Source organism: Diadema antillarum, unplaced genomic scaffold (assembly GCF_040938485.1).
Source record: "Diadema antillarum isolate AM-2024a unplaced genomic scaffold, OU_Dant_1.0 seq00000538_RagTag, whole genome shotgun sequence".
NCBI lineage: Eukaryota > Metazoa > Echinodermata > Echinoidea > Diadematoida > Diadematidae > Diadema > Diadema antillarum.
In genome coordinates this window covers 456167-471759 of record NW_027271486.1, presented here as the reverse complement: position 1 = coordinate 471759, position 15593 = coordinate 456167, and the positions used below count along the sequence as shown (strand labels likewise).

At 36.6% G+C, this 15593-nt stretch overlaps 1 protein-coding gene across 1 annotated transcript in view; it reads left to right on the top strand.

Moving 5' to 3' along the window:
• Positions 1-8: 8 nt before the first annotated feature.
• LOC139734660 (uncharacterized) overlaps positions 9-15593 on the top strand; it is a 42956-nt gene continuing 27371 nt past the window's right edge. Inside the window, exons 1-6 of the mRNA XM_071645448.1 lie at positions 9-54; positions 1793-1897; positions 2216-2545; positions 3452-3789; positions 4203-4359; positions 5670-5884. Of these exons, the coding sequence (XP_071501549.1) occupies positions 9-54; positions 1793-1897; positions 2216-2545; positions 3452-3789; positions 4203-4359; positions 5670-5884 (1191 nt within the window). The remainder of the gene's footprint in view (positions 55-1792; positions 1898-2215; positions 2546-3451; positions 3790-4202; positions 4360-5669; positions 5885-15593) is intronic.

The following is a 15593-nucleotide window of genomic DNA, read 5'->3' as shown; positions in this document are numbered from 1 at the left end:
CACCAGGAATGAAACTTCCCGAAAACCCGACTGGATACATCTGCACGAGACCAGGTATAGTCCTTTAAGGGGTGACATACATATAGTTTTGGTTAAGGTGAGATGTCAGCCCTTAACTTTTTACTATACAGACCGCTTTATGAAATGTTAGAGACCCTGCGATTGTTAAAGGAATTCAAAATGTATTTGATGAAAATTGGTTTCAGAATGGTTGAGACATCCCCAAGCAGTGTAAAACAAAGCGTTCCTAATAGACGGTGGGTCTCGTTTTTTTTTTATTAGAATCGTTTTGTTTGCTTTGTTATCTTAGATATTTCGAAACCAATTTTCAACAAATAAACCTTGAATTCCGTCATGTCCTCTGAGGATTTTATTATGCTCTTACTCTCTAAAAAAAATCGAGTGAAAATATTCACTCTTAAAAGAGTGAATACAAAAAAGAGTGAATTTCGAGTGAAATTGGAGTGAATTTTGAGTGAAAATGTTCATTTTCACTCATTTTGGAGTGACGTCAGGGATCACTCCTTTTTGTATTCACTCTTTTTAGAGTGAAAATTTTCACTCGATTTTTTTTAGAGAGTACATATTTCACCACAGATTTTTCTTTGTCTCAAAGAAATTAAGATATCATCAAAAACTTTGAAAAACCTGAAGCTGTAATTATCTCAACCGAAAATGTACCAGTCCTTTAATCTGAAGTAGGATTTTTACATACTATCAGTGACTATGGCGTGCTAAGTGTCGATCACTGTTCCAATGTGCAGCTTGGTACGATACCATATTAACAAGCTGTCTCTCTGTACTCTTTTGTATTTATCCAACAGCTCAAGATGAAGTGATTGATGTGAAGTCAAATTATTTGTTTCCTCATAACTCATCGCATAGCTGTTGCTGAAGTTGTTGAGGAGGAAGAGTTTATATTAGAATAACATAATTTCACTTCAAAGACTAATGTACCGTTGTACTGACATACAACGTAAATGATGCATCTGCATAGGTACCTATGCAATTCAAGCTGTGCTTGTATAGGTTGCTCGCATTTCATGTTTGTGAAATTGTCTTTTCTCTTCAATGATTACGACTTTAAGCCTTTTTTTTTTTAACCAAAAACTTCCATTTTATTGTAGTCAGTGGTGTTGAGTATTTTTCTTTTTTTTAAAGCACCAACTCACTGTTTTGTCATTGTTTTTTTCTGTGTTTTCTTGAGGAAAACGTGTTTGGTATACATAGTTAAGATTAAGAGTTTTATGTGTAGGTTTATTGGTGTTGTATCATATTCGTATTTATAAGGTAGGGCCTCATCCACGTCAAGGTCTGCTTATGATGACGATCCCATGTATTGATTTCTTCTTTGTTCACATATAAATATAGAATGTCCTAACCTGCTGCTTTGTAATGTTATTACAGACTGCTGTTGTTATGAAATTGATTACTGTTATGTTGATTAAAATGTTATACGTTCCCTGTTTTGTGTAATCTATATCACTTTGTTTTCATTTGTTATTGTGCTTGGAGAGAGAAAATGCAGCTATAGAACAAAACCAAGACAAAAATATCTTGTTTGATGTTCTATGGATTGTATTGTTATGTTGTTTTGTATCTGTATACTGTATCATCAAAATATTTGTGCTTGGGAGTTGGAACAATAAAAGCAAATAAAAAACAAAGTCAACTGCAAGACAATAAAGTAAAGAAATTTTAAAACGAAGTTGCCTTTGTAAAAATAATCAGAGGAATAATATATACTGTACATGTTTACACATGTATCTTTTATACATTCTTGTGAAAACAGCCTGCCTGTCTGACCCGTGTCTTCATCAGTCCCGGTGTACTGAGACGGACGACGGTTTCAACTGCACGTGTCTCGATGGTTGGCAAGGCAAACGATGTGAAAAAGGTGGGAAACAGAATTTCTTTTGTGGTAAATTTAGTTAGTTATCTTCTTGTTAAATAACTTTATGCAGAAGATTACCTCATGTGGTAGATTCCGTTATATTGATATTTTGATTCTGATCTTTTGTTTTAATCATAAAACGTGTGACAGAAAGGGGTATCATATTTATTTTATGTTCCGTTAGTTTTGTTGTAATCATATACTAGTTTTAAATTGTAACCTACATAATAATATGGTCGAGGATTTCTTTCTGTAGTTTTCATATCTATGTATATTTCATTTGAGATATTCTTTTGTGGGACTTCTGATCACTCCTCTCAGCTACTTTCATCGAAACTGTGAGGATCCTTGGAGGAAACAGGAATGAAGGGAGAATCGTCTTTGCACCTCGTTACAGCCCAGACAAGTTTAGACTTATACACCAAAATGGGTGGACGGCTTATGCATCTCGTCTGGTCTGCCAGTACCTTGGATTCCAAGGAGCTTACGGAACAATAAATGGGAACCTCTACGGCGAATCGTCACAGGATGTGTACGCAAAATTGGGTGTGGTCAGTTGCCCAACAAATGCCGCGAATATCACCGACTGTTGGGTAGACGAAGAGACAGATGATGACGTGAATGCTACCATCGGCATTGTGTGTTGTTCAGGTGAGAGGTTTCATATTTACGTATGACTTTTATGTTTGCGTGTTTGTTTGTATGTTCTCATTTTCCATTTGAAAATATGTCTAGATAACCCCATATGCAGCTATCATATTTGGGTTTACATCGTGTCCATGCAGTTGTATGTAATTTAGGAGGACCGTATGTCCTATGTGTTAGTATACATACAGGTTAATGTCTATTTGTAGTATAGGATGAAATACTATTAAAGTTATTAAAAAATATATCCACACACGCACACATACCAATTGCATCTGGAATCTCTTTCTCTCTCTCTCTCTCTCTCTCTCTCTCTCCATATACACTATTCAATTCAATTCAATCATAGTTTATTTCCAATCACCGAAGATAAAAAACATAATAGAAAGTATCATGAAATGATATTGTCCAAACGTTTACAAAAGATTCATGTAGTATATGAAATAAATTACAACAACATATGTACAATAATTACGAGGAACAATGCATGTATACTTCGTGAGCGGTCGGAAAATAACTTCAATCATGGAAAATAGCGATCCACTAAGAAGCAAAGCTTGTGGGACGTGGATTGCTAGATAAATACTGAGTAAACAATATATTATTCAAGTTTTTTTTTACAGCTATTGTATTAAATATAGATTGCTCAAGTCACATAAAAATATAGTTATTTTGAGATATGCTGGCTTCGGCAGTAATAAGAAATAAGAATGGAGTATCAATGCTAATAATTACTATAATAATTAAACTGTACATGTATATATAGATTCGTCTATACATATATGTGTGCGTTTATATGCATAATACTAGTATTTTCATTCATGTATATTCACTGTTTATATATATTTGTTTTTCTTTCTTTTTACTGAACTAAATTAACGGTAAGAATGTTTGTCTCATATTTTCCCTCAGAGAGTCCCAGCATGTCTCCTGGTAGTCCTCTTGGTCTCGAAAATGGCGCCATTCCAGACTCCAGCATCACCGCTTCATCCTGCTACAGTGCTGGCCTTTGCACCCAACACGCTCGTCTCAACGGACCCACCTCGTGGAGTATCAGGGTCCTAAACACATCTCAGTGGTTACAGGTTCAGTTCGGCTCGAACTTTCTGGTGTCTGGTATCATCACACAGGGAAGGGCCTCATATCAGCATGATCAGTATGACCAGTATGTCACATCATATAAACTGTCATCCAGCTTAGACAGCATGGTTTGGACTGAATATAAGGATCCTTTCACAGGCAGCGTTAAGGTGAGTTTGATGCCTCTGAAACCAGTGTGTTCATGCTGGCGAAGGTAGGGTTGTGACACACACACACAAAAAAAAATGAGAGCAAATATAACCATCTGCATCATGCAGATGACGAATGAAGGATTCTCTAAATAAAACCAAATTGATATCATGAATGATAAGGTAATAACTTTTAAACCCAATTTATCGTGATACCATGTATACCTATCGCAAATTCGAAGTTATTATAGTGTGATATAGTAATAATGCTTATAAAAATATTCATGATTTAAAATTTACGTTCGTGTGAACAGCTAGTTAATTTGAGTTCGTCTCAATGTATGCACTTAACAGATGCCTTTTTAAAAGTAATTGTTTATAAATTGTCGCCGTTTGTTCACTAGTGTTTTTCATAACTTTTTTTGCCATCGAAGGTATTCCCGGCTAATTATGATAGGACTAGTCAAGTGAGACACTACTTCAGGAGAGCCATGACTGCGCGATATATTCGACTCCATCCAAATACTTACTACGGTTACATGAGTCTCCGACTGGAGCTGATTGGCTATGGACCTTTGCAAGATGATATCGGTAGATATGCTTGAATTTTAGACGTGTAAACACACACTCATAACAGTATATGCACGGTCCCATCTCTGTCGATGGTTATGTCGAAACCGGGCAGCGATGTTAAAACACACTTGTTTTGTAGGTGTGTGTGCGTCCAAATAGTGTGTATATCAATTTTAACAGAACCACTTCCTCCAGCTGGGCAGTCTGTCAAAATTCGTGTAGATTGAAAAAACAAGTCCATCATTTTAAATTGATTGACCGTAGAAGGCATATACGAATGTATTACAGATGCTAATTGTTGGCATAATTGTAATGGGAATGCCTTAAAAAGTTTGATAGAAGTGGTTCACTTTACCTGTAGGGGGAAGGCATATTAGTTTTGAAATGAAGGTAAACATTAAGACACGATTTGACACATATTCACACACAGACACACTAATTCCACGTTTTCTAAACTCTTTACTTTGATTGAGGACAGATGTTTGAAATACAGCTTATGACGATTTTTATTTGTGCAGCATTTCCATGTACTTACTCTGGATTACATTGAAAATCTTACACCCGTGTATTCACTACGTAGCTGGGTTTGCCTAAGTGAGTCTTTGTGCGATGGTCTCTGTGTTTTGTTTGTTTGCTTTGTTTGTTTATTATTGTTTATTCCGGTTGCCAAGTCTTAAGAAAATAACAAAATAATATGTAGATATACAAATAACAATATATGCATGCTTCGAAGAAAGGCTTTAATTTAAATTAATCTTATATCAACTAAATTACCACAATTTACGTCATAGGTATAGATACTGAAACTGTATGTTCGTCTTTATGAGGCCATTCGCTAAATAAAGATATCGACATATGAAGCACAATTTTTGTGAACAAACATTGACATGATAATGGAGCTCACACTTTTTCACTTTGTACATGGTAATTAGAAGGTCATTTGTATAATCAGGCATGTTAGTTTTTAACATCACTGGGATAACCATCCTTAATGTAACAAAAATGATCATGCAATCGCTATAAATGGTGCTTTTGAGCCCATACGCCTTGCAACCGTGCCTCGTACTTGGTATACTAATAGATAAGGTCGTTAACGCTAAAAACAGTGGCATGAATGTTTACCGAATTTGCAATTTATTGATGACCCTTTCTGGTCACTTGGTCTACACGCAAGCTCGCCCTTTGCTTTGAAGTAGTTCCATAGCTAGTTAAGTGAGGCAAGCTTGTGCATTATGCTACTTTAAAAAGTAGTTAAATGCCTTACCAACTGAGAAAAAACATAACTGAATTGAGCTAACAGTGAACTGGCTAATGGTTATTGATTCTAGCCGCCATTGACCATGATAGCGAGCTCTGTCCACTCGATCGGGGCGTCCCTCTCGGGGTCGAAGATGATCGGATTCCTGATGCCAGCATGTCGTCTTCTTCTACGTACAACCACGTTACACTGGCGCGGCATGGCAGGCTGAACACAGAACCTGATTTGAGTGGTAACTCGGAAGCATGGACACCACAACCTACTGATCAAGACAAGTGGCTGAAAGTAAGAATCGGTTACTCCCTTTACTTTCACGAGACAAAAACTGGTAGCGGGTTCTCTTAACAAGTATTGTAGCATTTAGCGTTTACCTTCATTTTCTTTTTCATCCACTACTTGATTAGAGCAATTGAAGCGAAAAGCAAAAAAAAAAAAAAAAAATGCACCGGTGAAGCTGCAGGTAAACACAAATGCACGTCTTGAAATTTATATATATATATATATATATATATATATATATATATATAGGAGGTAAAAGCATGCTTGCAACGGATAAAAAAAAAAAAGAATCGCCAGAAGTTAGGAAGCATTAGGAACTTGACAGGAAAGCAGAGCCTAATATATATGACGACAAATCCCGAAAACATGTACAGAGTAGACAACATCAAGAGTCTAAACCTGTTGCAAAAGCAAACATCAAAAAAGTATTCTATGCAAGCATACAAACACACACACATACATACAAATATCTACACAGCGGATACTTAATGATAATGATAGAAACAATAGAATATAGATAATGATGATGATGATGATGATAATAATGATAATAATAATGAAACATTTATAAAGCCCATTTACCCCAAAACACCATACATCTTGAAATGTGCTGTGAATCAAACATGAAACAAGTGAGAAATTAGAAGTTATTGAAGACGATGAGAGATTGCTGGTTGCTGAGAGTTTGGAGTAGTTGATTCCACAGTATTTCACAGTTTCAGAGCAGCAGATGAAAATGGTTTATCACCAAGTGTAACATACATAACCTTCGCTGTGGATTGGTAGAGGGGAATTCTAGGGTGGATTCCTTGTGATTTGTCCCTGATCAAAGAGAAATGGTAAATATTTTTAGAAATTTGCGCCGTGTCGATTTGAACTTCTCGAATCCTTTTAGAATCCGCATTCCCAATGAAATTCATTATTCTGAGACGGAAAACATTCACACACAATGATGTCATTCTTTGCAAGTTAATTGGCGATTTGGTCAATTTCGAAAATGAGAAGATGCTTGTCTCCTCTGAGCATAGGTCATACATTTACACCCAACAACCAAATTGTATAGTCTCGAATGTCAATTACGACTGACCCGTTCATCATTTTCATTGATTCAAGTATAAAATTGTAGTTTTCAAAGCTAAACGCTGCATAAAAAAATAATTGTCATCATCAGAAGAAGAATTACAAACTCACATGACTGACTGAAATTGGAAAGTATCGTAATGGAATGTTTGTTGATGAATAAGACTAGACGTGTATTTTCGGTCAATTTCATTTGTTTTTCCTTTTGTTCATGTGAATTGTACTTTCTTTTGTTTGTATGTTTGGAAAAAAATTGTAATTTAGATTGACCTCGGGAAAGTGTTCGTGGTCACAGGTGTTGTTACCCAAGGCAGACCAACATACAACCAATGGGCAACGTCTATGCACATATCCATGTCCCTAGATGATACTGAATGGGCTTTTGCAATCGACCCGATTTCCCGTGGACGAAAGGTAGTTCATGTAGTTTGTATTTTCGACTTGCACAATAACTGTCAAAACTAATGCATGCGGTTATTTTATACCCATTATACGCGTGAAATTACTTGAAAAATAACAAAGTATGAGCTGTCAAACCTCAGAATACCGAGGCGAATATGTTTTTAATTCAAACTGAAAACAAAAATATGGGGTGTTCCAAAAAGTAACCAAAGTTCAAAGATCAGCTATGTCAAGGATATATGGTTTATTCATATAAAATTTTTATTAAAATACAAAGTGGCTAATCCGCTTTAATTTGACACCTTGCTTGCGTCACCATTGTCACGGATCACATAGTTACGGTCCTTCGAATGTGAAAGGTACGAAACTTTTTTTTTTTCAAGTTTTTTGGTTTGTAAGGTACGAAACCATTTTCTTTTTCTATAAGTTTTTGGTTTCATCGTGTGTGTTTTTTTTTCACACCAATTTTTAATAAAATGATTTCCTTTCTGTTAAGATTTTGCGAGTGACTGTTAATTTCCAATCTCTAGTGAGCACATTATTCAGCCCTTACCTTATATGCACCAACACCTTCGACGTGTCCCCTTCCCCTGTCGACACAAAGTGTGTGTGATCGAAGCTGCATGTCTCGCACTGCTCGATAACCATTGCGGGATCATGGCGAAGAACATCCATCTCATGGCGAATACGCGCCTTCAAGTTATCCAGACCAGGTGGTGGGAATGTGAATGCCCTGCTCTTTAGGTATCCCAGAGGGGAAAAAAAGTCACAGTATGTCAAGTCATGAGATCGTGGAGGCCATTTCACCTTAAGATAAAGGCTATTATGCATTAGCAAAATAAAGTATACCAGCCTCTAACGGACAGCTCGAAGACGGTGAGCTGCAGCACCATTCTGTAGACCCTTACCCACCAAAGATGCCGGAACACTCCTCGATCCTACCTTTCAAAGTTTCTTCCAGCTGGGGCATAATGTCCTCATTGATTAAATCTAAGTACATGCTACCAGTCATGATTCTGTTGAAGAAAAGTGGACCAATCATTTGGCAACCTCTACACAGGCCAGCCCACACACCCCATCTTTGTCTGCTCATGTTAACGTCGTAATTGGATGTCCCGAAGCCGCATATTCCACGATATTGTGGGTGTTCACTTTCCCGTCCATGCTAAAAGCAGCTTCTATGCCAACAAGGTTTTGCAGGAGCAACCTCGAAAAGTTGAGCTTCCTCTGGAAATCACACCTCCGGCAGTTGATGACACTCACTCACTTTGTAAGGATACATGTACTTTACAAACCAAAACTTGAAAAAAGCAGGTTTGTACCCTTAACCTTCGAAGGACCCTAATTCTGTGATCCCCATCAATGTTGACGCAAGCATGGCGTCAAATTAAACCGATGAAAACTTATGTTAAACTGAAATGTAACTGATTAGTTACTACTTTATGTGGCATACATTCCACAAGAATAGATTATATATTCTTGACTAGCTGACCTTTGCATTTCTTTAAGAACACCCTTTATATTATATGGTGTTTTTTTTGTTATTGCAGTGAGCATAAAAATCATAAACTAACTTTGCAGAACTTGGTGTACAATATTCTGCCCTGTTCGAAAGGCAGGTAATGACGTCTTCTTCAATAACATCATATGATCACTTTACATAAACAGTCTCACCTAAGATTATTTTTCTTTGCCAATACGTGTATGCATGAGTGAATGCTCATTAAATATGTAATAAGTAGGATCACAATATTTTAAAATCTCAAGTATATTTAAGAAATCACTTTAATTACTTTGATATGAAAGAACATTTTAAAAGAATTATGCCAGTTTTCCAAGGCATATGCCAATCAAAAACCGAATGCAAAAGTCCGCGGCCATTTTTTGCATCTACCTGATATTTTACTGGTTTCTGACCCATTTAGAATACTCGAAAAAAAAAAAAACAGGCGTCGATGAGATCAAAGGATATAGGTGGTTCTTTACAGTGCTGTATAATGATGGAAATGAAATCATAGTATATTATTCAATCAATGTTTCAGCTGTAAACCTGGAAAAAAAAACACCAAACAAACATGTCATTCAAAATGAAGTGTCCCCTATCAGCTGTCATGCTCATATTTTGAACACAAACCATTGTGATCATGAGCTATTGCAATTTCAAAAAAAAAAACAAAACAAAACAAAAAACCGGTGTCTCATCTCGTCAAATATAATGCAAAGTGGACATAGAAGTCTTAGTCTGGGTGCCAGAGGCTGAACCTTGTTTTACCGTCCACCCAATGTTTTTTGATGGTTTTAGCCTATTTCGGGGGTGCTGAATCCGAATCTGGATGATGCAACTCTTGCATCCTTGAGGGTTTTGAGATATTCAAGATGGCCGCCAAAATGGCCGCCAAAACCGGAAATTCCCACGTATTTCCTTCTAAATGGTGAGATATTGAAAACAATTGATGGTTTTACCCTATTTCGGGGGTGCTGAATCCGAATCTGGATGATGCAACTCTTGCATCCTTGAGGGTTTTGAGATATTCAAGATGGCCGCCAAAATGGCCGCCAAAACCAAAAATTCCCACGTATTTCCTTCTAAATGGTGTAAAATTGAAAATAATTGATGATTCTCCCTATTTGGAAGGTGCGGAATCCGAATCTGGATGATGCAACTCATGCATCCATGAAGTTTTTGAGATATTCAAGATGGCCGCCAAAATGGCCGCCAATTAAAACTGGAAATTCCCATGTATTTCCTTCTAAATGTTGAGAAATTAAAAACAATTGATGGTTTTACCCTATTTTGAGGGTGCTGAATCCGAATCTGGATGATGCAACTCTTGCATCCATGAAGTTTTTGAGATGTTCAAGATGGCCGCCAAAATGGCCGCCAATTAAAACCGGAAATTCTCACGTGTTTCCTTCTAAATGGTGAGATATGTTGAAAACAATGGATGGTTTTACCCTATTTCGAGGGTGCTGAATCCGAATCTGGATGATGCAACTCTTGCATCCTTGCGGATTTTGAGATATTCAAGATGGCCGCCAAAATGGCCACCAAGACCGAAAATTCCCACGTATTTCCTTCTTAATGGTGAGAAATTGAAAACAATTGATGGTTTTACCCTATTTCGAGGGTGCTGAATCAGAATCTAGATGGTGCAACTCCTGCATTGTTCAAGATTTTGAGATATTCAATATGGCCGTTAAAATGGCCGCCCAAAACGGAAGTTCCCATGTATTTCCTTCTAAATGGTGACAATTTGAAAGCAATTGGTGGTTTTTATCTTATTTTGAGTGTGCTGAATCCGAAGCTCAGGATACAACTCTTGCATCCTTAAGGGTTTTGAGATGATAAAGATGGTCGCCAAAAATGACCGCCAAAAACGGAAATTCATATGTAGACCCCCTATTTCCTTCTAAATGGTGTAAAATATAAAACAGTTGGTGGTTTTACACTATTTTGAGTTTGCTGAATTTGAAGCTCCAGGATACAGCTCTTACTGCCTTGAAGGTTTTGAGATAATAAAGATGGCCGCCAGAATGGCCCCTAAATGGCCGTCAAAAACGAAAATTTCCATGTAAGCCCTATATTACTTTCTAAATGGTGAATAAAATTGAAAACAATTGGCGGTTTTACTCTATTTCGAGGGTGCTGAATCCAAACCTGGTTGATGCAACTTTTGTGTTCCTTTTTTAAGGGTTTTGAGATGTCGAAGATGACCGCCAAAATAACTGTCAAAAATTGTGAAATATTAGGCCCTATTCAGCACCCTCGAAACTTGGTTGTTGAAATTCGTCCATTCTTTAGGGTTTTTAGACGTCCAAGATGACAGCCAAAATAAGTAGCAGAAATTCCAGTGTTAATATATTTTTTCTTAATGGTAAAAATTTAAAAATAAATTGATGGTCTTACCCTATTTCGAGGGTGCTGAGGGTCTTTGAAGGTTTTCGGACATCTATAAATGCCCTGTATGAACGGAAACTCCTTAACATTTTCTTATACTGAAATGGTGAAGTATTGTGCTCTAACGCGAGGCGGGGGATTAAACACATGCAGGGTGAAAAGCAATAATTCGTATTCTTAAATTCAGCTCAGTTGAGCGAATTTGTCAAATCAGCCAAAAATTATTGACATCCAAAATGACTGTCAAAATGGTATTGTAATATACTGAGATATTCTGATACGTCTCAAACGGAACTTTAACACATACTGGAAAAAAAGTGATATTGACATCATATTGAAACGTAGAAACACAAAGAAAGATTCGACTGAAAATGTCTTTATGCATAATTGTTAGAAAATAATGCTTGTGGTCGCCAATAATATGGCTCCACAGATGTGAAGTTAACCCTTTTCGGCTATCAATAGAGTAAAATTAGATTATGGCATGTTGGTATTTGGTGTTGAAACTTGTCTTGTATTCTGACGAGTCTCGCCTCGTATTCTTATGAAACTTGTCGCATGAGGTCATTGGAAATGGTTGCATCCATGACCACTATAGTAGATATCAATTAGGGTAATTTCAAAAGCACTCTGCGCGATTATGATATTCGTTAGTACTGGATTATCAACTATTACCTTCCATGTTGTCGTTTGTTTTTTTATTCAGTTTTTTTTTTTTCACGGCGCGTTACCTGTGATTTGTCCGTCCCCTCGTGTGGGTATTTGTAATAGATTATATATACATATATATATATATATATATATATATATATATATATATGTTATATCGTATTGAAGAAAAAAATTGAATCATAACTCTAAAAATGTCCCACTCGTGTCTTCAACCATGTCATCAAGACCACCAATATAAACCAAATAACCAATTTCAGTGTTCATGGATGAAGAGATTAAAACTGCTCATGGATTAAGACAGGTAATGTTGGGTAATTTCAGTACACTTCTCTACATCACTATCACAACATGATTTAGATGAACATGTCTTGTCCATGTGTTGTGAGTGTTCAAAACTTATCCATTATATGTAGAGGAAACAGTGTAATCTTGCAATTATTCAACCGCATCTGTAGTCTTGAAGGGTTCATTGCTGGCACACTTGTATCGTACCAACTCAAAGATAACCAGTAGAGCTGGTTTCACTGTATATACAGCAAGTTCAAACTGTGCCATTGACAAAAACCTGAAATCTTTCAGTCAAAAAAAAAATGGGTAAAGCCATCAATTGTTATCAATTTTTCACCATTTATGAGAAGGAAATACATTAGAGTTTCCGTTTCAGCGGGCATTTTGGCGGCCACCTTGACTATCTCGAGGTGCATCATCCAGATTCGGATTCAGCACCCTCGAAATAGGGTAAAACCATCAATTGTTTTCTATTTCTCACCATTTAAAAGCTAATACATAGAAATTTTCTGTTTTAATTGGCGGCCATCTTGGCGGCCATCTTGAATATCTCAATACCCTCAAGGATGCAAAGTTTGCATCATTCAGACTCGGATTCAACACCCTAGAAATAGGGTAGATCCATCGATTGTTTTCAATTTCTCACCAATTAGAAGGAAATACATGGGAATTTCCGGCTTTAATTGGCGGCCATTTTGGCGGCCATCTTGAACATCTCAAAAACTTCATGGATGACAGAGTTGCATCATCCAGATACGGATTCAGCACCTTTCAAATATGGAGAATCATCACTTATTTTCAATTTCACACCATTTAGAAGGAAATACGTGGGAATTTTCGGTTTTGGCGGCCATTTTGGCGGCCATCTTGAATATCTCAAAACCCTCAAGGATGCAAGAGTTGCATCATCCAGATTCGAATTCAGCACCCTCGAAATAGGATAAAACCATCAATTGTTTTCAATATCTCACCATTTAGAAGGAAATACGTGGGAATTTCCGGTTTTGGCGGCCATTTTGGCGGCCATCTTGAATATCTCAAAACCCTCAAGGATACAAGAGTTGCATCATCCAGATTCGGATTCAGCACCCCCGAAATAGGCTAAAACCATCAAAAAAACATTGGGTGGACGGTAAAACAAGGTTAGGCCCAAAAAGTGGCTTTGGCACCCAGACTATCTGCATGCATGGAAATCTCATGTTTCTGCCTCATTGCCTCATTATCTCTAGTGTTGCGGTCTGACTATTATGCAAAAGTGAGTCTTTGTGTGTGTGTGTGTGTGTGTGTGTGTGTGTGTGATATTTTTTTCCTTAGCTATAGGTTTCGTCAACCTCAGGGTTTATCATCCACTCAACAATCATTCAATCACTGAATTCATTATTACGTAAAGAAGTAGCCATCACAATCAGCGCCAACTCTATGAAGCACATTCTCTACCATCCCCTGTTCCATTTCCCTTGTTCAGCGTGTAGGCATTCTCTCATTCTCTCTTTTTCTTTCTTTCCTTCCATACTTTTCATCTATTTTGGCAAGTTGTGTCATGTTGTTTTTTGTCCCGTCCTGTCGTATATCATATTTGTCACAAGTGTTTGTAAATAAGTAATTCATAAGTTTTATGAGTGGTTCACAATCTACAAGCTTTGCTTTTTAGTTGACCTCTCTATTCTTTCTTCCTTTTTTTTTTCAACTGAAGCATGACTTTGTATTTTTTTTTGGCCAGTATGCGCTTTTAGGTTTATCGATATCATTTGTTTATTGCAAAGGCAAATGTTTTTTTGTTTATGATGTATGATACCTGATTTATCTTGTAATATGTTTTTGTTGAAAGAAAAAAAAAAGAATGAAAATAAATTAATTGAATTGAATTGAATTGATATCATCCAAGGTGTACCCAGCTAATTATGACAGAGAATCCCACGTGACTTCGTTACTACCTAAGCCGGTGAGGGCGCGTTACGTCAGGTTCCATCCAATCACGTTCCTGAGCCATCCATCGATGAGAGTCGAAGTTTTGGGACATGAGATTTGATGACTTCTTTGTATAATGATCCCTCGCGTAAATTAATTTGTTTTATCTATTTGTTCGTATTGTCTCCTTTGTTTGTTTTTTGTTTTTGTCCGTATACGTCCTTTGTTGACAACTCAATCGGCCAAACATGGAATTCCATGGATATGCACTTTTTTGTGGAGTGGACTTGGAACGATTATGTTTTCTCGCCTATGATCCTTCATTGTGAAATTGTATTTTTATTTTTTTTTTGAATTATCAAATCATTCTTTTCATGTCTATGAATTTTTGAATTTCTGTAGCATTATACATGGAAATAATTGCATGTCTGTCATTGTCATGTTATCAAATCAATTTCTATAGCATCATATTAAATATCACTTTGATATCATTGATACAACTATTTTTTCAGTTTATATAATCTTTTAACCTATGGGTATACGACCTTTTGTTTTTTCCCATTTCCTCCCCATTCAGAACAATGTAAAATAAATGAACTTAAAACGAAACAAAACCACCTGCAGCAAAGTTTACGAGGTTTATTTAGATCATAGTTTACAGTTTCTCTGGTTAATTTTCACTTAACTCTCGTCCTCCACAAAAAAATATGGTTATCGACTTGAAACCGTAACGCCACCATGGTAAGAGATTCATTGGTGATGATATACGCTCTTGCCAACTATTACCATGAAGCTGCCATGCTTCTCACTATATCTTATCGTTATTGACCATTGAACCTTTTAATGGCATCACTCTCTGTGTTTTTCTAATGCATTTTTCAAATATATGTTCGACAACTGAGTGGCCAATTGTCACTTAGATCAGATATCGTGTTTCTTCGAAAGTACTCATGATATCAAATTGTGAGTGACGTAACAGGCCATGATTATGGTGGAGCAAAATAACTTTCCCAAATTTTTCTGGCTGAACCAGAGTATAGAGAATACATTTTGGCAAAACCCGTTGTGGTAAGCAAGTAAAATGGTCGAGAACTCAATGTAATAAAAAAATAATAATTGCAATATGATATAATTATGATTCTGGAATGGCCGGATGGGGAATGTGTGCATGAGTGCTTATATCATATCCCTATTAAAATGACTTGAAGTTTGTCATATTGCTGTTAAATAGTAGACTCTAACGAAAATATACTCCAAGTCTCTTGTGTCCTACTGATCATTCTGATTACACTGACTGTATTCGTCATAAGCAACTGTTATAAGATTATACAAACCAATGGATTGACTTTCGCGTTGTTAAAACAAGTTTAATCAGTATCACGTGCGTTTTAAAATGGCGAAACCTATATTCTTTTTTCTTGCGGGTATTAAGGTTGAAAAATCTCTATTCTTAAAATAAGATAAAAA